Source organism: Neovison vison, chromosome 4 (assembly GCF_020171115.1).
Source record: "Neovison vison isolate M4711 chromosome 4, ASM_NN_V1, whole genome shotgun sequence".
Taxonomy (NCBI): domain Eukaryota; kingdom Metazoa; phylum Chordata; class Mammalia; order Carnivora; family Mustelidae; genus Neogale; species Neogale vison.
This window is the reverse complement of record NC_058094.1, coordinates 72125949-72153624: the sequence shown is the minus strand read 5'-3', so window position 1 is coordinate 72153624 and position 27676 is coordinate 72125949. Positions and strand designations below refer to the sequence as shown.

The following is a 27676-nucleotide window of genomic DNA, read 5'->3' as shown; positions in this document are numbered from 1 at the left end:
TTTATTTAATTTATTCATTAAATTGGGCAATCTATTGCCCAATCTGTCTTAGTTTCTCATGGCTGGTCTATAACAAGATACTACAAACAGAAACTTACTCGCACGGTTCTGGAGGCCAGAATTCTGAAATCAGTTTCGCGGATCTGAATTCAAGGTGCCGACAAGGGGCCGTGTTCCTTCTGGAGCTCTAGAAGAGAATCCTTCCTTATCTCTTCCACCTTTCCTGGGCTTGTGCCCATGTTACTCCTCCTTCTGCCTGCATGCTCACACTGCCTTCTCCTTTTCTTCCTCGTGTCTGATCTCCCTCGGACTCCCTCTTACAAGGATACAAGTGATTACATTTAGGGCCTACTCAGATCATCCAAAAGAAGGTAAAATTCACAGGTTCCAGGGAGTAGGATATGAATGTCTTTTGGGAGGACTGTTATTCAGCTTATTATAAACTGGGTGGTAATAGTACCTGCATGAATATTAAAGGAGATACAAGTATGAAAAATGCTTAGAACAATGTCTAGCATGCAAAAAAGCACTCATTAAATGTTAGCCCACAATGGTGATACTGACGATGAAGAACAAGAAAATGCAGAAAGGTTTCAAACTGAACAGAATAATTTTTAAAAATGAACAAATGGATGGGTCTTGTCTCTGGATTTTTGTGTGGGCTAACCTTAAAATGTTACTTTTCGAAGGACTGTATCTCTATATTAAACAATTGTAATCCAATAGTTTGGGCATATGGCATACACGGTCATTTGTGGTTCTGTCTTTTGATATTTTTCACTTGAAATTTAAACAATTTTGTTCATCTGGAATTCTTCCTCTTCTTCTTTTTTTTTTTTTTTACCTTTTCTTCTTTTATTTAAATTCAATTAGCTGGCATACAGAACATCATTAGTTTCAGATGTCATGTTCAATAATTCATCAGTTGCATACAACACCCAGTGTTCACGTGCCCTCCCTCATGCCCATCACCCAGTTATCCCTGATTTCTTCCTAAGGTTGAAAATCAAAGATGTGATATAATGGCATTGTCTCCTTTTGCTCTTCTGTCTTTTGCCCACCCAGGATACAGATCTGATGACATTCAACATTTCTGTACACCGGTCATGGTGGCGGGAACATGGGCCCGGCTGTGTCCGAAGAGTGCTGCCTCCATCGGCCCACGGCATGATGGACGACTACACGTACGTCTCCGTCACAGGCTGCATTGTTGATTTCCAGTACCTAGAGGTCATCCACAGTGCTGTCCAGATACTCCTCTCGGTAAGTAACATATTTGTATCATCTGATCTAGACTCTCTTTCATTGGCATTTTGTAAGTAAACCTCTGCTCACAACCATCTGGTAGATAAAGGCTTAAATAAGCACATGGAGAGCATCCTTTAAACAATGGAAATAACAGCGAGTATGCTAACATCAGCTCTACTTAATGAGGCTACACCTTTTCCTCCTGGTATCCACTTGGTTTTAGAACTAGTTAGTTGCTGTAGTTCTAACCATACATACCATTGAAGGAAATAGCATCGCTGTCCCCCAGAAGTAGCCTTGTACATTCTCTACTTACACTTCTGCTACTACTTCTACGTCGAAAGCATTCTTTAACTAATAGTTCCGGAGGAAGAAGGATGCAAACATACTCAATGGCTTGCTCACTCTGATAAGCCTCATATTTCAAATAATAAATCCTTAAGAAAACAAATCCCTCCAAAGAGTTTTCTACATTGTAGTGCCTAACATTTGGTGTCTTGATATAATTCCATAGAAAGGAGCAGAGAGAAGAAATGGCTTGAATGGACCGCACAAGGTGTATGTGCCGGGAATCTGTTTGTTTCTTCTACCAGATTGTCCCACCTACAGTTTGATTCCATGTGGACTGACATTAACTTAAGATATATACCATCATCAAGAATGGTGTTCTTTTGAGATCCAGCAAGGACTTGGCATGTTGAGTCGATGTGTAATAAAGCCATTCTCAATCACACTTTTTATACAAACCAACTATCCATCTCAGTCCTTCTGTCCAACTGGTTAGAGGTAGAGTCAGAAAAAAAAGATACAGGCTCAATAGTGAATAAATAGACAACAGAAATAGAAGAGGTGTATGTCAGTGAAGAACGTACCTTGGAATTATTTCTAGAAAGAAAGTTGAAAAATCCTTACTCTCCCTTATCTACTGCTGCATAACAGACCACTTCAGAATGGAATGACTGAGCAGTATAAATGTATTGCTTAGAGTTCTGTGGGTCAGGAGCTTGGGCAGGGTTTAGCTGAGGAGTTCTTCTGGTCCACATCACATGCTACAGGTTCATTCCTATGATCCTTTCAACCAGGAGCTCTGCTGGGCCTAGAATATGCAAGAAAGCCTCATGCATATGTCTGGTGCTGGCTGTTGGACCACAGTCTCCTCCACAGCCTCTTCCTCCTCTTCCATCTTGTCTTTTTGCAGAAACTTCACAGGCTTTCTTATAGCAAAGCACCGAGGTTCCAAGAGAAACCCAACATGTAGGCATTTATCAGGCATCTACTTGAGTAATGCTGACTATAGCAAGTCATAGGACCAAGCCCAAGCTGAGTGAAGGGGAGCGGCTATAAAAAAGTGACAATACCAGGAGCCATGGCTCATTTGGGGCCACCAATGTAGCGGTCTCACCTCACTTGTACAATGTATGAATTATTGTTCTTTGATCTGCATCTGTAAGTCCTAAAAAAGTGTTTTAGAGCACATTTAAAATACAATTTTCTAGAAAGATGAAACACTAGAATAAAAAAATTCAAAGCTTGTTTAGGGTTCTAGTTCAATTAAAGGTGAATTCTGTACTGGATAAAAAATAGAAAAAGGTTGGGCCTCAATATTTAGGAATTTTTTTTTTTTTTGGCAGATATAGCAGGGAATCTGATTATTCTTGGTTTCTATATATTGCCAAATGTCAATAGATGCTTATCAGTCTTTTCCTATTTTCTGGTCATTCTTTAATCTCCTAGAGGTTACATATGAAGCTGTGGCAGATATACATGTTTAAATGATTGTTTTAAAAAAATGTAGAGGTAAATTATCTTAAAAATTTTCAATCTATTTTAAGGTACACAACTACTTTATTATTATACACTAGATTCTAAACTATTATACACTAAATTCCTGTTCTTTTTTTTTTAATTCTGAAGCATTTTTCTAGAATTTTTAATATCTGGACAGATCTCCCTCCTTTTAAAAATTATTCATAGTAAATTGCTAAACCATTTTGTGGAATGATAGCATAATATTCAAACTTTTTATAATGCAGCAGAATACCATGGAATCAAAAAGTCATTTCTCCGTATCAAATGAATGACAAGGTTACAGTATTTATTCAATAAGGGCCTGAATTGGCACCTAAAAACATACACTAAGGAGAAATATAAAATAAATAAAATAGATGTTGCCACCTAAAAGTACTCATCAGTTATAAATTAATTCCTTGACATATTCAAAACTGTCCACCAGCATGTATGGTCCTGATTATAGAAGTCAGCCTTCCAGCAATAAAAGGATTAGTTGCTCATCTCTGACTTTTCTTGGGTAATACACCTGTGAGATAAGATTTCCAATATTTTACCTTTTTTATATTAAAATGGAATACACCCTGAAATTGTTTCACAGCTGTGAAATTATTTATTATTGTGTGGTTATATGGGCTTTCTATATTTTCCACTTATTTCATATAAATGTGTTTACAATTATTAGAATTGCAATTTTTAATGTGGTGACATGGGAGCAACTGCTGTAACAGTCGCCTAGCATGTGCTGAGACGTCCGTCTTATTCCTGAAAAGGAGGGTGATGGTTGCAGTATTTAACAGCCCGTGTTGTATGGGCAACAACTTGGCAAAGGGATAAAGCGGTTTGAGATGGGGCAATGCCCTGGAGGCCTGTTGAACCAGGGGTTGCGGGGGGAAGGGGGAAGGCCCCTGTCATCGCGCTGGAGGTGCAGAAAGATCTAGAAGGATGCAGAAGAGGACAATGGAAGTGGGCAGGATTATGGAGGGAAGTCCTGGGATTCGAAGGCAGCAGCTCTCTGGCAAAGGGAGAGGAAAAGTATTTGAATGATTAACCCATGGATACAGCTCTGCTTTACTGATGAATCCTACCTGTATTGTCCCACCTGAGAGTAGAGCTTGGAACTAGAAAACATGAAATCCCAGTCGTAAACATCTACAGGGACTACATACAAGCCTGACAGAAAGAAATCACCACCAACAACAACAACAACAAAAATAGCAGAATTTGGCAAGAAGGTAACCGCCTGGGATTCCCTGTGGGACCACGTGCCACAACTGTCCCCAGTACCGGAGCTCCAGCTTCCACCCTGGGTGAGTGCTGCTGTCTCTGCACAGCAGCTTCTTGTCTTGGGCTTCCCTCACTGGCCCCCTGGATGAGCAGGAAAGGGAGTGTGGAAGGCAAAGAGGGGGTTCCTGTGGCCCTGATCTCTCCAAAGCTCCTAGCGGGGCTCTTGCAAATTGTCAGAAAATCAACTTAAACTTCAGGGTAGAATCCAAAGAGAAACTGTGAACAGTATGAGGAGAGGAACAAAATCGAATTTGTGGAGGAGATGACGTGTCAAGAGCGGTAGCCAAGATCAAGCCCTTCCCCTGGGGGGAAGATTACTAAGTGCCAGTCTGATCACTCACTTGCTTTCTGATCACCAGCCAAAGATTCCCATAGGAATATTTTGCTATTACTGATGTTCCTACTATAATTGCTCTGTGCCTCTCCCTGTCCTATCCCAGTTGGTCCTTCAGAGGCCAAGCTCTCTATCCTGGTGGGCTATTGAACTCTTAGGTCTTTAATCCCATACCTGACATCCATTTCCTGAATGAAAAATGTTTTTTCCACCATCTTCATAAGACACTCAATCATGAATTTTTATTCTGAGGACTAAATGTTTATTTAATATGTATTTATTTTCCTCATTCTGGTTCCCTCGAATTCGTTCCTACTCATGCCTCTTGAGAGCATTTGGCTGACTGAATAAATTTCATATTTTCATGAAAAATTTCAGAATTATCAGAGTGAAACAATGATTGAAGGAGCAAGTGAAAGGCCAGTAGCATGCTCCTGAACGCTGTGGCTTTGACTCCTTCTTTACCTCATATCCCTAATGCCTATGGCTCTACCTAACGCAGAGAAGCTATTCATTCAGTTGTTGAGTAAACCGTATATATTTTCTCGACTTTAGTTTTACAAAACACAAAGTGCATAATTTTTAAACCTTGAATATAATTTACTGAGGCTAGGTCTTAATTTTGTTTCATACCATTTGGTAAAGAAAACCTATCCAAACAACATGTTTCCATGTGGTTTCTGATGCAGATGTTATTTGTTTGGAGTTGGGGAGAGTACCAAGGTGCAGGGAAAGGGAAATTCAGTCTGCTCCAAGACCATAAGACTCCCTGTGAATTCATTCTTCTGCTTCTATGTGTTATTTGAGAGGGCCTTTACTAGCTTAGTTACTTTACTCTTATTAAGGAGAACAGCAAAACAGTTTCTGGTGAAAATGTAAAATTATATCCAGTTAAATTCCAAACCCTACCCTGTACATATTTTTAAATCGGATTTCCATTCTGGAAATGTAACACCACAGATTTAAAGAAGAAACATATATATGAAATTAAATGCTACAACCTAAAATACAGCACTTCCTTTTTCCACTGGAGAATATAGATAAAATATTTTTGATTGAAAGAATCTCTATAACCAGTTAATCTCATTCTACAGTATTATATTTTATTTATTTAATTACCAAACATCTGAACATGAAATCTTACAAAAGTTGAAATGAAACAAGTAACTAAAAGTCATATTCATATCACGTATGATAAGCAAAGGCTCATTATCAATAATATATGGTGAAGTCATTTAAATAAATAATAAAAACAATGAAATTGAATCATTAAGTTAAGGAAGAATACAAACAAATGTAATCACAAAGGAGAAAATCCAAATGGTACACAAAGGTGTAAAATGTGATTATTTTCAATAGTAACTTGATATGTGCAAATTAAACTTACACTAGTTTAACAACTTTTAAAAAAATTAACACATAACATTGAAGTAAATTTTTATCAACTTACTGGTAAAGACATTCTTTATTGCAAAGCTCATTAAAATGTCTGTACCTTTGGCCCTGTAAGCTCACTCAGTGGAATTTCTCCTGAGAAAATAATTCAATAGAAACAAAGAGCTGTCTGCATGATACTCTTTTTGCTGTTATGTATAATAGCAAAACTAGGTATGTCTACACATATCCTGTTCAAGATAGTATAACAATTTACAGTACATCAACATGATCAGTAGATAGATAGCAATAACTATGATAATTTTATATAAAGTTTTATATTAAAACATGGAAAAGAATTTGTGATTTAAATAAGCAGTCAAGGATAAGATGTAAGAGGCAAAAAACAGATGTGGAATTATGTGTTTTCTCCCAGAATGTTTTTAGGTATTGTGTCACGTTTTTAGCATACTGTTAAATCGTCACATGATTTGCATAGAAGACTGGATGGGATGTTATAGATGTTTTTCTTGGATCATTAAACATTCCTCAATCTCATAATATTTACATGACTATTTGGAGGCACTCTTAAATCTATAGTTACTACAAGTTATTTCGTTTTAGTGGATTCCTCAGTTCTGAGGTTAATAATAATGAATATGCAACTTAAGGTTCTTTTTCAATTTTTGGCATTAGTTATTTGCTGGCCAATAGATCCATATGCTCATGATAACTATTAAATAATAGGTAGATAGATATATACATACATTATACATACATGCATAGAGATAGATTTTTTTTTAAGAGCTTCTTTTTTAAAACTGGTAGACAAATTCTAATCTCTAAACCTGAAGAGATCTTTAAAACTCACCTTACCTATCTCTCTTTGGAGATATTTTTACACATATGCTGTCTTTTTTTTTTTTTTTTTAGATTTTATTTATTTGTTTTTGACAGAGAGAGAGAACAAGAAGGGGGAGTGGCAGGCAGAGGGAGACAGAGAAGCAGTTTCCCACTGAGCAAGGAGCCCAATGCGGGGCTCGATCTCAGGACCCTGGAATCACGACCAGGGCCAAAGGCAGCCGCTTAACCAAATGAGCCACTCAGGCGCCACACACGTATTGTCTTGAATCCTCACTGTCAACATATTCTCCTTCATATCTGATAGGTGACGAGTCCCACGCTTTAACGTCTTTGGAGGTTGTTCCCATGGTCAGACCTGGGGCCCAGAACACTTCAAGAATGGCTTTTCCATCATCCCCATTCTGTTCGCATTTCAATCTATCCGGTCATGTCAGTGTTCGTCACTGTTTTCTGCCTTCATATCAAATACATTCAGCTTAAAGATAAAACTCAATAAGGTGAAAAGTAACATGAGACCACAAGGTATTCTGCAGAATCTTTATCCTCAAAAGGCTGTGTAGATATCCGTTCCATCTGCTTAGAGTAAATGCCTCAGTGACAGGAGCAGATAATACTATTGCTAAGTCAGTAACATATGCTCACACAGTGTAAGAATGCAAGTCGAAAGACAAGCTTTGAAATAAGTTCCAATTGCTATCAATTATACGCCTCCAAACATGTAATAGAGTGAAATGTGGCTTTTTTGTTGTTGTTTTATTTCTGTGCTAACATTTACATTTATTTAACAAGCTCCCAATATGTTTGGAGCTCCTCTGAGTGCTTTGCAAATATGAACTCATTTAATCTTTAAAACGACCCAAGAAGATAGTATTATTTTATTCATTTTTCAAGTTTGAGAGCCGAGATGTACAGAGAAATTAATTTTCCCAAGGTCACACAGCTTATAATGAGCGAAGCTGACCTCACACCCAGGCAGATGGAATCCAGAGTGCATGGTCTTAACCACTCTGTCGTGCTTCTTTAGGACATTGGAAAGAGCGCTTCCCATTTCCTTATAGCTCTTTGCTGAGGTCAGTGATAATATCTTTCAGAGCTGTTAAGGCCCTGAATCTCTTCTGTGTTGGTGAGTTTACTGACAGCTCCAGTATTTTTAAAGTAAAAGAGAGCAATGAATAATTATCCAATAGTTATATGACTTATAAAAGGAATAGTTCAAAATGTTTCCTTTACCCTTGAAAATATCTTTTTTAAAGATTTAATTTGTTTATTTATTTGAGAGAGAGAGTGCACACGTGAGGGGAGGAGGAGGAGAGGGAGAGGGAGAGACTCTCAAGCAGACTCTGGAAGCACAGAGCCCAACCAGAGGCTCGATCTCAGGATCCTGAGATCATGACCTAAGCTGAAACCAAAAGTAGGATGCCTAACCAACTGAGCCACCCAAATATCTTCCCAAATATCTTTTAACCACATTTTTGTTGTTAAAAAAAAAAAAAGGAAGATTTCAGCACTTACTGAATGCTAAGTATATCAAATTCCTTTTTTTGTTGATGCTTGCTGTGGCTTTCTAGGTGCTGCTAACAGGAAAAAAATCATAGTCAATTTTCCTGCCCTAAACTCTTCTGAGAATCACTCTTTCCCAGGAAATCTATTTTTATATGAAATAGATGGTTTCTACCTGTGCCAAAATGTGAGCAATTTCTAACTGCTACCTGAAATTATTAGTATTTAGATTAGTTATTCCCTGTCCAGCATATTTGGTCTCTATGTATTCATTTCTAGCCTCAGAAAACTGAGTCAACAGTCCATGCAGAGTTCCATAAAGGAATCAGTTATTGTACCATCAAAATACTGGGAAGGGTTTACGGTTGTGGGGGAAGAATTGCCATGTTAACAACACCAAAAGGGTTTTGGCTGAGACATTTGTGTTCAGGAACAAGGAGTATGCCTGGTCAGTAAAAGTGCTTGTGTTTGAAAGTGTTTGTCTGAACTCTAATTTTAAGTAACATCTTTCTTGTTATTCATGTCTTAGCAGTGTACTCACTCTTTCTTTGAAAGGGGCATACATTTTTTAAAGGGTTTACTGAAATATAATTCACATGTCATACAAACCACTCATTTAAAGCATACAGTTCAGTCGTTTTCAGTTTATTCACAGATAGGGCAACCAACACCATTGTCAATTTCAGAACATATTCATCACCTTCAAATGAAACCTTGACCTGTTAGCTATTACCACCTATCCTTTCTTCCTCCCCAATCCTAAGCAACAACTACTCTACCTTCTGTCTTTATGGATTTGCCTATTCTGATCATTCCATATAAATGAAATCATTTATTATGTGTTTTTTGTGTGTGTGTCTGGCTTCTTTCATTCTGAATATTTTCAAGGTTCACTCATGTTGTATGTAGAAGAACTATATTCCTTTTTATGGATGAAAAATACTCTATCATATATTTACTTCTAGTATTTTTGTCTGTCATAATACAAGTACAATATTAAGCAAAATTTTCAGAAACGCAACTTAAATCCATAAATCCCTTACCTGCTCACTGATGGAATTTGGCTCAATCTACCATATATTTTGTCTATATATATATATCCGTGTTTTGGAAGCCTCCAGATTACAGATAGCAATTCTCAGCTCTTATAGACATTTGGTCTTACATAAATCTAATACTAATATCACAGCATCTGGGGTTTTAACAACCTAAAACATGTATTCATTTAAAGTTCATATTCTTCTTATGCCATGGCATTCTCCTTAATGGTATATGTATGATTGGATTTTATTCAGTATGTTAATCAGTTATCACAGACATTTATATCTCAAACAACAAATTCCATACCATTTCCAAACAACCAAATTAATCTCACAAAGGACCAGATAGATACTCATGATTATCCCAGACATGTTTGCAGGTTTCCATAAATTATTACTGCCCTACTTGTTTCAAATAATCTGCTAAACATTGATTATTAAATGCAAAAGTGAGTTATGACATTTGGTAGACTTAAATACAATTTCATCAGAGAAATGCAAAGCTTAATTAGAAATCATATCTAGCACAAAAACCATTATATAGAAAATCTGAGATATGTTTAATAATTAATCAAAGCAAACATTGTGACTTGGGCTTATGGAGATATTAGAAGCAAGAAAGCTAATTTTATTGATGCTTTGCTTAGGGTAATTTAATGTCGTTCAGCTGTTGGCAGACATTTCATCTTTAGCCCTAGGTAGGATTAATTATTAGGTAAAAAGAAAAATAGCTTTCATAATAATAAGGATTATTTCAAAAAGGTTTACATTCTCCTTTTAGAAAGATCAAATTTTGTACAAATTCCATAAAGAACATCTTTTGTCATTTCTCATGTTCTTTCTAAATGAAAATAAGCAGTATATCACTCATTCAGCAATACATACTCAGTAAGTCCCCTCTTCTACACAAAGCACTGTGCTAGGAGGCTTGGGGAGGAAAGGATGGAGATAAACCAAACAAGCAGACTCTGACATGATCCTCCCCATGGTATCATTCAGTCTACTAGGGAAGATTGGTACACAAGCAAAATGTCAGCGTTCAGATGCCCAAAGGGATAGAGAGCCAGGACTTTGAACTTGCAGGACAAGTTTTGTAACTGGCTTTGTGTTATTTGCTAAGAAATATGGTCGCAACATTTATACTGAGACTCGCTTGCTCAGCAAGGTTGTGGAGAGAAAAACTCTGGCCCTTGACTTCCTCTAAATATCTATCCAAAAAGGACTTAATGATTATAAATGGCCAAATTGGTTTAGTCAATACTTATCAGAGTAGCCAGAGAAGATGTCTTTTAGGAAGCGGCATTTGAGCTGAGATACAAATGAAGTCAATTGGCATGGGGCTAGGAATAGTCCAGAGGATATTCTACCGAATAGGTACACAGAATAGGTACACAACAGAAACGTACACATGGCCAGAGCCTAGAGAGCAAGCAAGTGAGAGACGAGATGAAATGAGAGAAGAAGGTAGGCGTTAGAGAAGGCATGGTACAGAATTCAAGTTAGATTGCAAGACACTGGCAAGGTACTATTGTGTTTCAACCAGGACAGTGGTATGATCTATGTTTAGGAAAGCAGCTTTGGAGCTGTTTGAGTAATGGATTGGAGAATAAGAATGGAAGAAAACAAATCAGTTTGTCGGCTATTCCAATAGACCACCAGAGAGAGGATGGTGACTTGAACTTGAGTAGAAATGCTTAGACAAGAGTCCTTGTAGGACAAGCGCAAGTGACATGTGAGGAAAAGGAAGAAGTAAGGATGGAACTTAGGGTTTGTATTTGAACAATAGGGTAGATAATGCTGCTAGTTCCTGAGCTGAGTCTGGGAATCTTGCTCTGCCGGTAGCTTTTATCTCTGCTCGACATGTAAAATAATAGTAATCAAACACAGATCATTTTTTGAAATAGTTTTAATAATTAAAGGAATATTCCAAATCTACTGTGAAACTTAAAACACAGTCTGCCTAAAAGAAGCACCATCTAGAAGTATAAGGTATACCTTCTCAGGCTGAAAAATCATGCCATTCTAATTGTTAAAAATTATCATTTCATAATGGCTTAAAGCAATTAGTGCAGTACTGCCCTTTCACATTTAACTAAAAGTAAAACTGATAGCAAAAAAATCTATGAGGAAGGTGATGCTCTTTATTTAATCTGATCAGTGTAAATAGCTTTTTCATTTAAAATTGATTCATATAAAATTTGAGCAAATATTTGTAATGCATAATTATTACTTGGTAGCAAAGATAATCAGGAAGCCCTGTAGACAATGAAACATGAACAATTAAAATCTTTAGAATACACAAAGTTTTCAGTAATAAGCTAAACTAACCCAAATAAATAGAAAAGTGTGTTATAATGCTTGGCTATAAAGGATTCTAAAGCCAGTGTTAGTAATAAAAAAAATCACAAGTATCATGGCTGGGTGTGGAACATGTGTCTTAGTATCTACTTTTGTAGTGTTATCTTGCATAATTTTCTCAAGAATAATGAAAAGTAGGCTTTCTTATCTCTAGTTATATATGAAGAAACTGACATAAAATAAATATCTTGTCCAAGGTCCTGTGATCAGTGACTGGGGAGGGGACATCAAACCTGGTTCTTATAGATCCCAAAACTAATATTCTTATTGAAGATACTTCCTTAATACATAAAACAAAAGGTAACATAGATCTAAATATATCTTTTCATATATGCTTTGGAAAGATACTAAAGTTCTGAAGTATCAACTTGCAAATCTTGTTCATGTATTTCACAATTTTGTGTAAGTCCAAATCTTCAAACTGTGAGGTTTTGTTGTCTTACACAAAATGTGCTGGACAGAGGAAACATGTACTGGACAGAGGAAGCAAGTTCTATCCAATTATTATTAATATCCAATTATTCTTGTTAAAGGAGTAAATCATCAGATCAAAACCAAAACTACCAGGTAATTCTTTCAAGTGGGGCTTTGGAAGATCTTTCTATACCTATGTGTGAATAGGAAACCATTCTGAGTTCTGAGACTGCGTGAAAAACAAAGAGGAAAATCAGTGGAGATTCAATTTATAAACGGATTTCAGTTTCTTAACCTAGAACACCTTTTCAACCTGTCAACACTTTCTTCACTTTCAGACTGATGGAATGACTATGCTTAAGCAAAATTCACCTGCTTCTAATCCAGAAGTGCATTCTCCTTTAACTCCTTCTTTTCTGGAGCAGATACAGTATATTCAACTTTGATTTTCTTTCCTGATCATTTAGTCAATTTATATTTGTATAGGAGCTACACTGTAAGAAAGGAGTTAATAAATGTATATGACCAGAGGTTAATAAAATTGTTAATATGCAACTATATATATTTAATTCTAATTAAGTGAAACTTTTTCATCTCTTATATTAAAGTCAGTATTTTGTATTTCATTTCAGCACATGATTTACTTTTATAAGATTAGTGCTTATATTCAACTGATAATATATCCTACTTTTAGAATACATTTGGGGGCACCTGGGTGATTCAGTGGGTTAAGCCTCTGCCTTTGGCTCAGGCCATGGTCTCAGGGTCCTGGGACGGAGCCCTGCATCAGGCGCTCAGCTTGGCGGGGAGCCCACTTCCCCCCCTCTCTCTGCCTGCCTCTCTGCCTCCTTGTGATCTCTCTCTCTCTCTGTCAAAAAAATAAATAAAATCTTTAAAAAAAAAGAATATGTTTGGAAATGCAGTTAAAATTCCACTAATGCTATGGTCTGAATGTTTGTGTGCTCCCCCCCACCACCAACCACTAATTTTTATGTTGAAATTCTAACCTGCAAAGATGATGGTATCAGGAGGTGAGGAATTTGGGAGATCCTTAAAGCCATATGAATGGGGCCCACATAAATAGGATTAGTGTGTTATAAAAGAGGCTCCAGAAAGATCTTTAGCCCCTTCTACTATGTGAGGACATAGTGAAGTGTTGGGAATGAACCAGGAAGAGGGCCCTCACTCAACAACACTAACACCTTGATCTTGAACTTTCCAATATCTAGAAATGTAAGGAATCAAACCTTTGTTGTTGGCTACCCCATCTGTGGTATTTTATTATAGCAGCTTGATTGGACTAAGACAACAGAGTCAGGCCAAAAGATTTATTTCTAAACTGTTCAGTACTACTTTGGAAGTCACTTGAATCTTCATTGTTTGTTTTATTGCCGTAATAATTATCAGCAGCAAATATTAATTGATGATATAATTTTGGCCTAACACTTAACTCGGTAGATTCTCTATTTCAGTATAACAGGTGTAAGACATGTTGACACAGTCTTACACTGATGGTTGTCGATGATTAGAAAGAATAACAGAAAAAAAAGAGTGGATAATTATGTGATAACTATTATGTATAAGCTTTGTTCTACATGCTTTATAAATATATAATCTTCTTAGCAATTCTATTATTATCCCCATTTTTCAAATAAGGAAAGTAAGGGGAAAAATGCTATATGCCATTGCCCAGAGTCAACGAGATAACACTCGGTAGAACTGAGATTTGAAACAAGGTACTCTGGCTCCAAAAGATACATGGCTGACAGCCTCTGGTCTTTATTTTGTAACAGAGATTGCCTTTAGAAATGGCTTCCAGTTAGATGTAACAGACATTTCAAATCCTCTTTGAAATTCAGACGTGGGAGATGATCTAAGTTCCCTGAAGTGAAACAAGACCTTCAATGCAGATAGTTGATTTAGGAGGTGATCCTAAGGAAGCACAAGGAGAAGGGAATGCAAAAGGCCAGTGAAGAATGGGTTGTTGAACAAGTTATTACTATGAGCTCAGGGCTCAGGTTCCTAGGGATCCACTTTCTTTGTTCTGTGTGTGTGTCTCCATCCTCCCAAGTTGAGTGCCACTCTAAGAATGTTAAATCCCTGGTATTCTGGGATGCCCAGCCCAGGATGTGAGCAAGTTGTCTTGGGGCCAGAGAAACCTCTCAAGCCAAGAATCATGGAAGTCAGTACGCAGGGGAACTGCCCACTGAAGTTTCAGGGTAACTCACAGGTGGGCCGAGGGACTAGGGAGTAGGGGATAACAGCACACACTATAGTAAGGAAGAGCAGGTATCTATGGTCTTTGTCTGCCAACTTCCAGGTCCCTAACTTTAGATGACAGCACCTCAGTTGCCTTGTAGTTAGACAGCCGCACATGTAGTTAGACAGCCGCACATGTAGTTAGGCAGCTACACTCTTTCCTTCTGCATGATGACGGTGCGCTCTGGAGAGGGCAGGGCTGGCTCCACTGCCCTCCAGCTCAAGGGTAAAATAGGAATCCCAAGAATTTTCAATCAGCATAGTCCTTGCCCTGGACCCAGTGACTGGTTCACAGATAGTCATGTAAGCTTATTTCTGACACTCAGCTATGTAATTCTCAACTTTTAGGAAACATAAATTTTTCCTTTCTGAGCCTACTGAATTGGGAGGGCTTGGATGCAAGTCACCATTGTTTGGGTAGGGCCTATCTGAGAGAAAAAGAGATCTGTAAGAAAGGAAAGAAATACAGACACAGAGGAGCACAGGCAGACATCTAGTTCTGATTGAGCCCTAATCCAAACCAGCCCTACCAATGGACTTTTCAGTTACATGAATCAATAAATTCTCTTTTTTGCTTAAGTTATTTTCGGAAGAATTTCTCCGGCCTATACCACTTTTTTATAACACTTTTGAATGTCTGAACAGTATCTTAACTTCTGAGGGTTTACTGCCTCATTATTTAAAACCTCAGAATTTTTCATTGAAAGGAGTCTTTGAAGCCATGTAAGCCAGTCTTCCTCATGGTCTACAGCTGTGCTATGCCATGTGGTAGGCAGTTATCACAAGGCAGAGGAAAGGTGGCAGGTCCGAACTGATATATACTCTAAGTGTAATTAATATACACACTGGATTTTGAAGACTTTGTACATAAAAAAATATAAAATATCCCATTGTTAATTTTTCTGTATTGATTATGCATTGAAATAAAAGTATTTGAGATATATTGGCCTAAATAGAATATATAATTAAGATGAACTTGATTCTTATCTTTTTATGTGGCCACTAGACAATTTAAAATCATACATGCAGCTCACATTATATTTCTATTGGACAGTACTGGTCTGTGGCTTCTCTGACAAATGGTGTTGCAGCCTTCTCTTGAACATGCAGCTCATTACCCCTCTAGGCGGCCCCATCCATTATTGGGCTGTGCTAAGTGTTAAAAATGATTGCCTGTAGATCCAAGATCCATCACCGTGAAACTTCCATCTATCGGCACTAGTTCTGCCTCCTGAGTATGACAGAGTATCTACCCCTCATTCGCATCCAGCTCTTCTGGTTTGTTACTGGAAGGTTACCACCCAGTGTATCTTTCACCGTCTGATCTCATAGGACATCACATTTTGACTGGTGCTTTGCTGACAGGACCCTGTATTTGCATTAGCAACTGTTGCAGATTTATTAGCTATGATCTTTTTATATCTCATGCAAACCCTGGCTCTGTGCCCTTCTGTGAAACTACAGGCAAGGGATAGATTTCTGTTTGGGACCCAGAAAGCTCTCTCTACCTTACATAAGTGTGACCTGGAGAGAAGAAGTTGAGGTCATCTAGCAAGGATGTTTTCTCTTGCCCTGAGTTCAGTCTTGGGAACATGGACATGGACTTCAGGCTGAGAAGAGGACAGTTGTCAAAAAGGAATGGCTGTTCTAGTCCACTTTTGGCAAACAGCAGAGACTATTCCAATATTATCTGCTCCAACCCAGGCTTTGTGAAGGCAGACTGGTTGTTTAACAGTAGGGGAAATAGCTTCTTTGTCATTAGTATTCTTTAAAAAGTACCAAGAAATTTCATGTCCCCTTTAAATTCAAAAATAAAATAAGTAGAATGCGCAAATTGCTACAAAAATATGTCCTGAAGATGTCAAGTTTCAAGTGCTTGATGCTTGCTTTTATGATCAAATAGAATTCACATCTTTCCAGATAGAGTCATAGTTTAAAACACTATTACTGTCTGTGGTTCTAACGTATTCATTGCAAAGTTGTGAGCATGCATAGTAAGTTAAGTTTTTTTAATTGGGATTCCTTACATTTCAGGATATGGACATTCTTGAAAACAGAAACACCTGTGTCTGCCCCAAACTGACTCTTTTTTCATTTCATGTTATTTCAGCGTAGATTTCATCACTGACCCCTCAAATCCACGTGTTAGTCTAGTGATCAGATAGATTATTTTTCTTTTTATTGCAAATAAGTTTCCTAAAGAAGTTGTTAAATAAGATAAGTTCATGCCAGGCACTAATTAAACACCCAGGTCTTGTAGACATAATAATATGCCCTGATTATCCAAACAAGTATCTTAAGAAGTAATAAACTGTGGGGTAATGACTCTAATTCAAAACATTAGGGCTAAAGCATTTCAGTGTCTTTTCAACATCCATATTTGCACAATTTCAGTTTATATCAACATCCGATAAAAATGCTTTCTCTATAATGTCCAAAACATTCAGTTAATTCAATTCATTCATTTCAGTTAATTCAATATGAAAAAAAACATATCCACCAACAATTTGGCAAGCTGATTTTTCTAAAAGAGGTGAGCAAAACGGTCTCAGCCTAAGGTTTTAGAGAGACAATCTTAAAAAGCCAGAGCTTTGATCTTATCTCATTTTCTTCCTTCAGTAAGTCATTGTACTGCTTCCTCCCACTTAAAAGATAATCACCTTCAACATTCTCTAGTTTCTTTTTTCCCCTAGTGCAGTGAGCATTCTCTATGCCAGCAAATCCAAAATTTCTAAAATCTCATTGTCAATAGCCTACGGTATTGGAACAGTTAAAGTGGTTTTTTTAAAACAGATTAGAGATTCGGTCATCCTCTGAAAATCCTCCTAATTTGTACCTTTCCAGCATCTCACCACAGAATAGGTAATCTCTGAGGTCCCCAGTGACTTTCCTCTATGTGATAGGTGGATCCTAAGGTGACTCTCAATAACTTTTTCCTTTTAGGGTTAATGCCTCTCCTTGAGTACTGGCAGAGCCTGGGACTCGTTTCTAACCAACAGAATGTGGCAAGATGATGTCCATCCCATGATGCATTACATGATATGGCAAAAGTGATGAGATGTCACCCCCTTGATTATTTTATTCTATAAAACTAGGAGGCCATACATGTGGAGGATAGAAACAAGCAAGCAAGCAAGCACAAAGCTCTCCAAGCATGACTGGCTTGACTGGGTGATTGAACACAAATGAAAGAAAGACCAGAAGAGTATGAAAGTAAATAAAAGCCAGGGAAGATTTGAAAGTTGCCTAAATTTTGAGTGTACTCTGTAATCTACACATAGATGCATCAGCAAAGGGTAGAAGATTTACTAGTATAAGGCACTGAGGCAAACCTCTCATCAATCATTGATCAACTAGTAGGCTATTGCAGACATAGCAGTGACCTCTAGGATCCCACAATTAAAAAAATGTAACAGGACTTTTTTTTTTTTTTAACTAAGTGGAAAAAAACTTAGCAGTTTTATACCAAGTCATATACAAACAAGATTAAACCCAGACAAGCTATTTTAAAATAAAACAAAATAAACTAACAACCCACGGGGATAAAACAGTATCCAGAGTTGCTATAATTTATTATATAAAATGTTCATCTTTCAACAACAACAACAACAAAAAAAAAAATGAGATGTGCAGAGAAACAAGAAAATGTGACCCATACCTCATGGGGGAAAAAAATAGTCAATAGAAATTGTCTGTAAATGGACTCAGCTATTATATTAGGAGACAAATATTTCAAAGCACCAATTATAAAAATGTTTAAAATTAGAGGAAATCATGTTTAAATTATTGAATGAAAATATGATGGCAATGAATCAACTAAGGAGTCCCAATAAGGAAATAGAAATTATGAAAAGAAACAAATGTATATTCAATAATTGTAAGTTACAGTAGCTGAAAAGAGAAATTCACTAAATGAATTCAATCACAAATTTGCACATGGAAGAGTCATTAAACTTGAAGAAATAGAAATTATCTCATCTGATGAACAGAGGGGAAAACTGAAGAAAAGTGTGGACTTCTGAGATCTGGAGACAACAAAACAACATAAATGTAATTTGGATCCTAGAAGGATATGACAGAAATAGTGACAAACATTTTTTTGAAGAAATAATAACACACAGATTTTCAAATTTAATGAAAAAATAAATCTAGAAATCCAAGAAGCTGAATGAATCCCAAATTAGGACAAACAGTAAATATAAGGAATTCCATGCCTAGATGCATCATAACCAGACTGTTGAAAATCAAAGTCTGGAAAGCAATAAAAGAAAAATAACTCATTACATACAGAGAAACCATGATAAAAATCAACAGCTGACTTCTCATCAGAGAAACAATGAAGGCCAGAAGACCATGAAATGATGCATTTAAAAGTAAAAAACGGTCAACCAAAAATTCTATTTTCATCAAAATGAAAGTGGCAAGTGAAAATAAAATGTACTCCCAGATAAACAAAAACGCACAAAATTTGTGGCAGAGACTTGTCTTACAAGACATACTAAAGAAAATGTTTTAGGCTGGAAGGAAAAAACCACCAGAGTATAAATTGAATTAAAAGGAAGAAATGAAGAACAGCAGAAATGGTAAATATGTGGATACGTATAAAAAGTGGCCAAAATATAGTTCCCCTCTTTTCTTCCCACAGTATATTTAAAAGACAAAAGGTTTTGCAAAACAATAATAGACTGTATTGTTAGGTCTCTAATATACATACATGTAATATATAACAATAGCAGAAAACAAGAAAAGGAAATAAAAGTATATCAGAGCAAAGTTTCTATAGTTTACCAGATTTCAGCCAATATTATCCTGAAGATTAATTACACTATGATAAACAAAGATGCATCCTGTAATGCTTTATGAAAAGAAAAATTACTTTTAAAGTGTAGTAAAGAGTCAATAGAGAAATTTAGATGATAAAATAAGAAGACATACAAATAAAATATATCTTTAATACAAAAGAAGGTCTTGAGGAAAAAAGAAAAAACAAAAAACCTATGAAATGTATTGAAAAGCAATGGAAAAAATCCAGATGTAAATCCAAGTATGTGGATAATTATAATAAATGTGAATGTCAGAGAAAAGGCAGAGATTGTCAGAATAGATTTTTTTTTTAAAGAGCAACATCCAACTGTATGCTGTCTACAAAGGACACACTTCAGATTAAGACAAAAATTAGTTGAAAGTAATAAGATAGAAAAAGATATTCCATCCAATAAGAATAGTAATAGGACATAATAAATATCAGAAAAAAATAGACTTTGAGTAAAGAGATATAATTATAGATGAGTGCATTCATAATGATAAAAATATCATACAACGAGATAATGTGTACACACCTAACAACAGAACCCAAAAGACATATGTGAAAACCAAAAGAATTGAAAGGATACATAAGAAATTTACAAATATAGTTGGGTATTTCAATACCCTATTCAGAAATTATTACATAAATAGAGAATCAGCAAGAATCTGGAAGACCTGCACAACACTAGCAACTAATTTGACCTACCTGATATTTATAGAACACTTTGCCTAACAACAGAATACACATTCTTTTTAAGAGCACATGGAACATTCTTCAAGGTAGACCATATGCTAAGCCATAAAACAAGCCTCAATAAATTTAAGAGAATTGAAGTTATTCAAAGAATGTTCTCTGACGATAAGAAAATTGAACTGAATAGAAACAAAAACAACATAATAAAATTTATGGAACACAGCCAACGGTTATTAGAGGGAAATTTATACCTATAACTGAGCACATCAGAAACGACGAATATTTTCAAGTAAATAATCTTAGTGATCAACTTGGGCTTGAAAAGGAAGAACAAAGTACACTAAAACAAACAAAAATAAGGCAATAACAAAGAGCAAAGCATAAATAATAAAATAAATATAGAAAAATAATAGAGAAAATCAAAATAACCAAAGGTTGGCACTCTCAAAAGATCTATAAAACTGATGAACATTTAGCTAGATTGACCAGGAAAAAAATGAAAGAAAACATCAATGACCAAAATGAGAAATGAAAGAAGGGACTCTCCTATTGACCCTATAGAAAGTGGAAGGATTATAAGAGCATACCATGAACAACTTTATGGAAACAATTTAGATAACTTACATAAAATAGATCAAGTACCAAAACTGACTCACGAAGAGTTTATAAAACCGAATAGGCCAACCACAAGGAAATAAAGAAAATGAATTAGTAATTAAAAATTGCCCAGGAGCATCTGGGTGACTCAGTCGGTGAGGCATTCAACTCTTGATTTCAGTTCAGGTCATGATCTCAGGGTTGTGTGATTGAGCCCCGGATCAGGCTCCACAGTGGGCATGGAGCCTGCTTAAGATTCTCTCTCTCCCTCTCCCTCTGCTCATACGCCCCCTCTCTCCCTCCCTCTTAAAAGGAAAAAAAAAAAAGAAAGAAAGAAAGAAAAAAAAAAAAAAAGAAAATTTTGCCCAAAAAAGAAAGGTTGAAGCCTGAATAGTTTCATTGGTAAATTCTGTAAAAATACTTCAAAAATATATAATGGAAATCTTTCACAAAATTTTCAGAAAATAGAACATGAAGGGACACTTCTCAACTCCTTCTCTTAGTCTACTCTTTAGACACCAAAACCACAGAAAAACCTCACCAAAAAACTATAAACCAATATTTTATATAGACACACAAATCCTTCATCAGAGACTGGCATGCTGAATCTAGCAAAATATAAAAAGTATTATTTTTAAATGGAAACCACAATGAGATCATCATTTGTGCCTAGTGATATGGCAATAATAAAAAAAGATGGGCAGTAATGAACACTGGTAAAGATTTAGAGAAACTGGAACCTTTATACAGTGCTGGGAGGGCTACAAAATGTCCAGCTGCTTTGGAAAATAGTCTAATAGCTCCTTATAAGATTAAATAGCAAGTTTCCATATAGACCAACAATTTCCCTCCTAGGTACAAACCCAAGAAAAATGAAAACATTCATCCACACAAAAACTTGGACACAAAGGTTCATAGCAGTCTTACTTAATAATAATCAAAAAAAAAAAAAATAGAAGCAACCATAATATCCATCCGGGATATGAAGTACTGATACATGCTACAACATGGATTAACCTCAAAAACATTATGCTAAGTGAAAGAAGCCGGTCACAAAAGACCACCTTATTATATGATTCCATTTACAAGAAATGTACATACCAGGCAAATCTATAGAGACATAAAGTTGATTAGTGGTGACCTGAGGCTGGCAGAGTGGGAGGAAGGGGAGGAATGGGAGGTGACTGCTAATGGGTATGAGTTTCTTTTTGGAATAATGTGAGTGTTCTAAAATTAGATCATGGTGATCGTTGCACAGCTATATAAATATAATAAAAGTCACTGGATTGTACATTTTAAATGGGTGAATTCTATGCTATGTGAATTCTATCTCAACAAAGGCATTTTTTCTTTTTTTACAAAAGTATCAGTACTCCAAGGGGGCATTATCCCAGAAATGCAAAATTAGTTAACCTCTAAATTCCACTCTTTTCTTACTCTTTTTCTGCTAGAAATAATAATGCAGTGAATAGAGACGTCTGGGTGGCTCAGTCGGTAAAGTGTCTGCCTTCGGCTCAGGTCATGATCTCAGGGTTCTATGATCAATCCCCTGTGTTGAGCTCCCTGCTCAGTGGGGAGTCTGCTTCTCCTTCTCCCTCTGCCCTTCCACCCTCTTGTGCTCTCTCTCTCTCTCATTCTCTCTTAAATAAATAAATAAAATCTTTATTTAAAAATAATGCAGTGAACAGAGGTATTATCATCTTTTTAGAGAACTTTTAAGAGACAAGACATCACTCCTCTCTTTTTGAATTTAAAATCAAGCAGGGAAAAAAACAACAAACATAAACAAAAAATAAAATTAAGTAGGAAAAGGTTTAGGAAACAGATAAATGAAAATCAGGATATGAGCTTTATTCTTCATAAATCCAATTTAAGAGCATGGCTTTTTTAGATAGGCAACCAATGGGCTTTCTAATCCCTGTTCCCCAAGTTAGGTACCCTCACGGCTGGGCAACCAGAGGCCAGTATTGAAATAAGTGGCAGAGAGGACACAATGTATTCTTCCTGCAAACAGGCTGTCTCTCTCAATCCCACCCCTAAACCGCCCCCACCAAAAAACAAAATGGCTGAATTCAAATGCTTCAAACTCACTAGAGAAACTTTAGTCTCTCCAAATGTATACACAGGGAATAGAGATAGATGCTATAAAAGTCAAGTACTTTTGCAGAGCTGCTTATACTAGACATGAAAATCATAATCAAAACTTCCTGTTATTATAAATAAATGTTTTTGGAATAAATAAATGAGGCATAATTTAATAGTGTAGTACTGAATTGTTTTTATCCCACCAGCATAATTATTTTAAATACCGTCCAGTTGTGTATCTGGGGGGAGCAGTAGCTAGGATGTGATTAGAATTTTGCAGTAAAACCCTGGCTTATCCTGATACTCCCAGGAGGTTGCCACCTACTTCCCAGGACAGGTGGTGTCAAATACAATTACAGGGAACGGCTGAGTCCTGCTTTACTATTCACGTTCTCATATAGAAGAATGCATATGGAGTTACTTATTTCAAGGTACATAGTCTTGGCTTCTGGATCCTATGAGAATCAATTCAATCCTCATTACATCAGTTTTTCATCTGTGGTAGAGAGACACCTACTTGGATTGAAATTCTAGTACTATCATAGTCTGGGTAAACGTAGAAGTTCTACTCCTCTATCTGTAAACTAAAGATGTAATGGTGTCTTTTTCTTTTTTATTGGGTTATTGCAAGGCTTGGAGGTTATACCTGTGAGGAGCTAAGCACAGTGTTCGGCACATAATATGCATTCAATAAGTTTTAGCTGGTAATGATGTCACAAGAGCAGCATGCTCATAAAAATAAATTCGCTCAAGATTCACAAGATGTATAGAACTCCTATGAGCAACGTGTCATCAATGGTAAGTATTACATGAAATATCATTGTACATAGATCATCGAAGGTACTGGAAACAAAGCCATAATTAGCTGTAGATGATTTGAAGTGAGATTTTCTGTTAGCAAAAGAAAAAAAAAATCATTTCTATATCAGGACATTAGCAGAATGTTTAATCCCAGTACTTAGAGGGATAGCTGACATATCTAGCCTTGTTAACAGAGAATGCTTGGAAAAGTTACAAAAAATAGCTACCGAGGGTCTACCATTGGTGATCCAGGGAGCAGTAACAGAAGGGCACAAAAAAGAGAATTGGTTGTGTAATTGCATTCTGTCAAACAGCTAGATAAGCAGCCAGGAGCTTTGCATTAGAATGCATTTGGTTATCCCATTTACAATGGGCTAGTAATCCTATAAATATTTATTGCTGAACTAAAGAAAGCAGCATAAGCTTTTACCCTTTGAAAAGGGTTCGCAACCTGCGCAGTGCCAGTGAAGTATGAAACCCTGATGATTTGGTTACTCCTTAATATGTTGGAGGCTAGGCTGAGCATGGCACATGGGAACACGGCGGTTACAGTTGTCGGAGGCGTGCTCCTGGGGGGCACTTGTGAGCATCTGCTTCAGTGGGGGAGCGATCAAACCCACAGCTGCTCTCTACTCTGACCTGAAGCAGGACAATAACAGAACTCATGGATTAACAGACTTAACCTTGAATGGCTGGGAATAAGGCTCAATTCTTTCTGAATAGACTAACCAGAAGAACAAAAGAAGAAAGAACAGGGGGAGAAAACACGCTTTCCTTGAGATGATTCTGTATCTGTGTGTGATATGTACTGTTATTCTTCCACTGTGGCTTGGAAGAAAGAAACTGATTCTTTCTTCAAAAGGTGTGGCATCACTTAAGTAATGAATCTATTCTGTTTCCAGTTCTGTATGCCGTGTGCGTCCAATAACCAAAAATAAAAATATATCACTTATCATTTTATAGACCTTTTCATATCCTGTCTACTCCCTGAAAGAGTTAGGTAGTAAATAATAAAAGCCCCAAAATAAAAAGACCAAAACAGCTATTGATAAAACAAAGAACATTATCAAAAATAAGAGAGGAAAGGAGAGGAAGAGCTCAAAATCCGCTCGCTGAGAAAATCTACAATAAGTAGGATGCTTAATTGCGAACTTTCTTTGTGACTAAAACAAAAAGGAAACCTCAATGCATAAATACTACCATCCTCTTCTTTTAAAAAAAAAAAAGGTATAAATCTGTAATAACTAAATATGATAATTAATTATGAACTTTGCAGCCAGGAAAAAGAGGAAAACGATGAATAAATACTACCATCTTCTTTTTCAAAAAAGTTATGATACCTTCTCAAAACTGCACATCAATACAACACCTGCTTCTCTTGCTGTGTTGGTGTTATAATGAGCACCAGAAGGGGTGTCTGGATGGTTCAGTTGGTTAATCTTAAGCGTCTGACTTTGGCTCAGATCATGATCTCAGGGTCTTGGGATTAAGCCCCACCTTGAGCCCTGCACTGGGCTATACGCTCAACAGGGAGTTTGCTTCTCCTTCTGGTCCTCCCCCTGCTCATGTTTGCTCTCTCTCTCTGTCTTTCTCTCAAATAAATAAATAAATAAAATCTTAAAAAAAAAATGACTGCTAGTAGGCACTGAGGGATGGGTTCATTGCCTCTGAGGTGTGGGGGGGTGGAGGTGGGGGTAGTACATTACATTTTTATTGACAGTTGAAGGGGAAACTCAAGCTCTACTTATGAATTTGAAGATTCAGAATTCTAATGAAGGAATTCTAGAAGGGAAATAGTATTTTCCCCTCTTAAACACCTGTTGTGTCTGATACCCTTCTGGAGATAGAGAGCAAGACAGACATGGTCCTGCTCTCATTATGCTTACAAACTAATAAGAAAGAAATACTTTTGAACAAGTAATTGCAAGTCTGACAGTGTTACCCAAAATGATGGGTGCATACTCCTCTTGTCATCAATAGCAAGAAGATTCTACCTGTCCCTGGTTAACCAGACCAGTTATCTCTGCCTATGTGTGTGGTGGCTAAGAGCGTAAGTTCTAGAGTCAGAATGCCTGGATTTGAATCCTACACAATGATGAGCTTATATTACCAATAATTAATTCTACAATCTCAGCCAAATTACTTAGCCTCTGTATGCTCCCCGTTCCTCAACTTTACAGTGGGGATACATTGCTGGGATACACCTACTATTACATAATTATAATTATATTATTATGTTACTTTGAGGGTTAAATGGGATGTCTTTTCCAGGAATCACATGGCTCTAAGACCATGCTAGCAAAAGCTGAATGGTCTCTTGAGCCCCAGTTCTGGAGTTCCTCAAACCTCACTTCTGCAGGATTCTGTTAGTCAACGTGAGTCACAAAACCCATTTAGATCCAAGGAATGGTGAAATAGACTTCCACCTCTTAATGAAAGGAGCTGTGAAGTGTGGTAGCTATTTTTATACTCTTCCACACTGCAGTGGGGATGGAAAGACCACATAGAGTGTAGGATGAATAGATCTTAATGTTTGTTTGGATGTAGGGGAGAAAAAAGAAAGGAATCAATCATGATAGCAAATTTTCTATGCTGAGCAAGTGGGTGGGTAATTTTGCAAATCACTTAGTACTGAATTGAGAATCAGTCCACAATTTGAACAAAAATTTAAAATTGTGTCATTATGAGGGTTTCTCAAACATACTAACCAACAACTTAGGATGTTTTGAGAATCATAATCCTCCATGTTACTTAAATATTGTTGAATTTGCTTTGACTCTCTACCTCAAGGGCTAGAAGAAAAAATTCTTCAGTGTGTGGACTGATATATTACATGTCATGGGTCCCTTAGAATGAACTCTACATGTACCTTGATTTATTCTAGTTATGTTGTTTATGAGCCAAACATGAATGTCTAACTTTCTACGAAATAGAGAAAACTTTATCCAAAGGAATAATTCTTTGTACGCTCTGTATATCCCCAGTTCCCTAGAAACTGCAGTGGAAATTATGACATCTTCCTTAATGGAGTACTCCCAACAGTGTAAATGGCCGTTCCTCATGTGTGAGAATTAGCTCATTCTACTTAGATGTTTCACCTTTCATTCATACAATCATGGTCATGAGAAAACTGTTGTCCATATTTAGAACACAGATTCCAGAAAAATTCATAGCATTATCTTACCAAAAGGCTTTGCAAGTAAGTATCATTGGCTATATTGATGTATGTATATGAAAATTTAGTGGCATTACTATGAATACTCCTAAATATCTCTCCCTCTTTTTCCTTCTTCATCTCTACAGCCACTAACTTAATTTTGACTCTGACTCATTCCTCAACTGGTCTTCCTGCATATAGTTTCTTCCTCTTTAGGCTATTCTTCATGTTTCTAAATGCAAGTCTGATTATTAACTTCTCTACTTAATTAAAAAAAAATTATGTCTCTGCTTTACCCAAACAATTCATCCAAACCAATATTTTCAATAGATTTCAGCATAAATTAACAGGTTAATTTAAATTATTTTCAAACTCCTGATGAAAGAAGGATATATTACAGGGAAACTGAGTTGTTATTCCAAAAGCCAGATAATTTATTTTCTTGCTTATAATTGAAGTAGCATGTTTAATAATTACTTGGGTGGAAATATTGGATAAATGTATCTAGAGCCTAAAATATTGGTATTTGGTTCTTTTTTCCAAGCTTATTTCATTCTGCATATAAGTGGTAGAGTATGATACATGTGAGGTTAGACATGATGAGTTCCTTTTGATTTTTGGATTTTTTAGATGTTTAGAATCAGCTTTCAAAATTCCAGTTGTCTTAGAGTAAAAAATTAAAATGACACATTTACCAAGTATTGGATTGTGTCAGAGATGGAAAGAAAAAAAGGTGGTCCTTGCTTTAAAGGACCTCATGGCCTTTGAGGTAGCTTTTTAGACAGACTTTTAGCAGGTAAGAAGAGTGTAGTGTGGTACTTGCTTTTATAAAGTACCAGGTATGAAGGAAGAGTGGAATGAAGAAGGGATCTATTGAATCTGGTGAAATCAAGGAAAGTTTCACAGATGAACTAGCATTTAAAATGTCTAAAAGATGAACAGATGTCTGCACCCCTATGTTTATTGCAGCATTCTTTATAATAGCTAAGCTATGGAAGCAATCCAACCGCCCATCAAAAGATGAACGATAAAGAAGATGTGGTGTGTATACACACACACACACACACACA

At 36.5% G+C, this 27676-nt stretch overlaps 1 protein-coding gene across 2 annotated transcripts in view; it reads left to right on the top strand.

The window, feature by feature from the left end:
- The first annotated feature begins 1045 nt into the window (after nt 1-1045).
- Nucleotides 1046-27676, top strand: part of NKAIN3 (sodium/potassium transporting ATPase interacting 3) — a 140788-nt gene continuing 114157 nt past the window's right edge. For both annotated transcript variants that reach the window (XM_044245539.1, XM_044245538.1), the window contains exon 1: nt 1046-1263. In XM_044245539.1, coding sequence (XP_044101474.1) covers nt 1078-1263 — 186 coding nt within the window. In that variant the 5' untranslated portion in view covers nt 1046-1077. The remainder of the gene's footprint in view (nt 1264-27676) is intronic.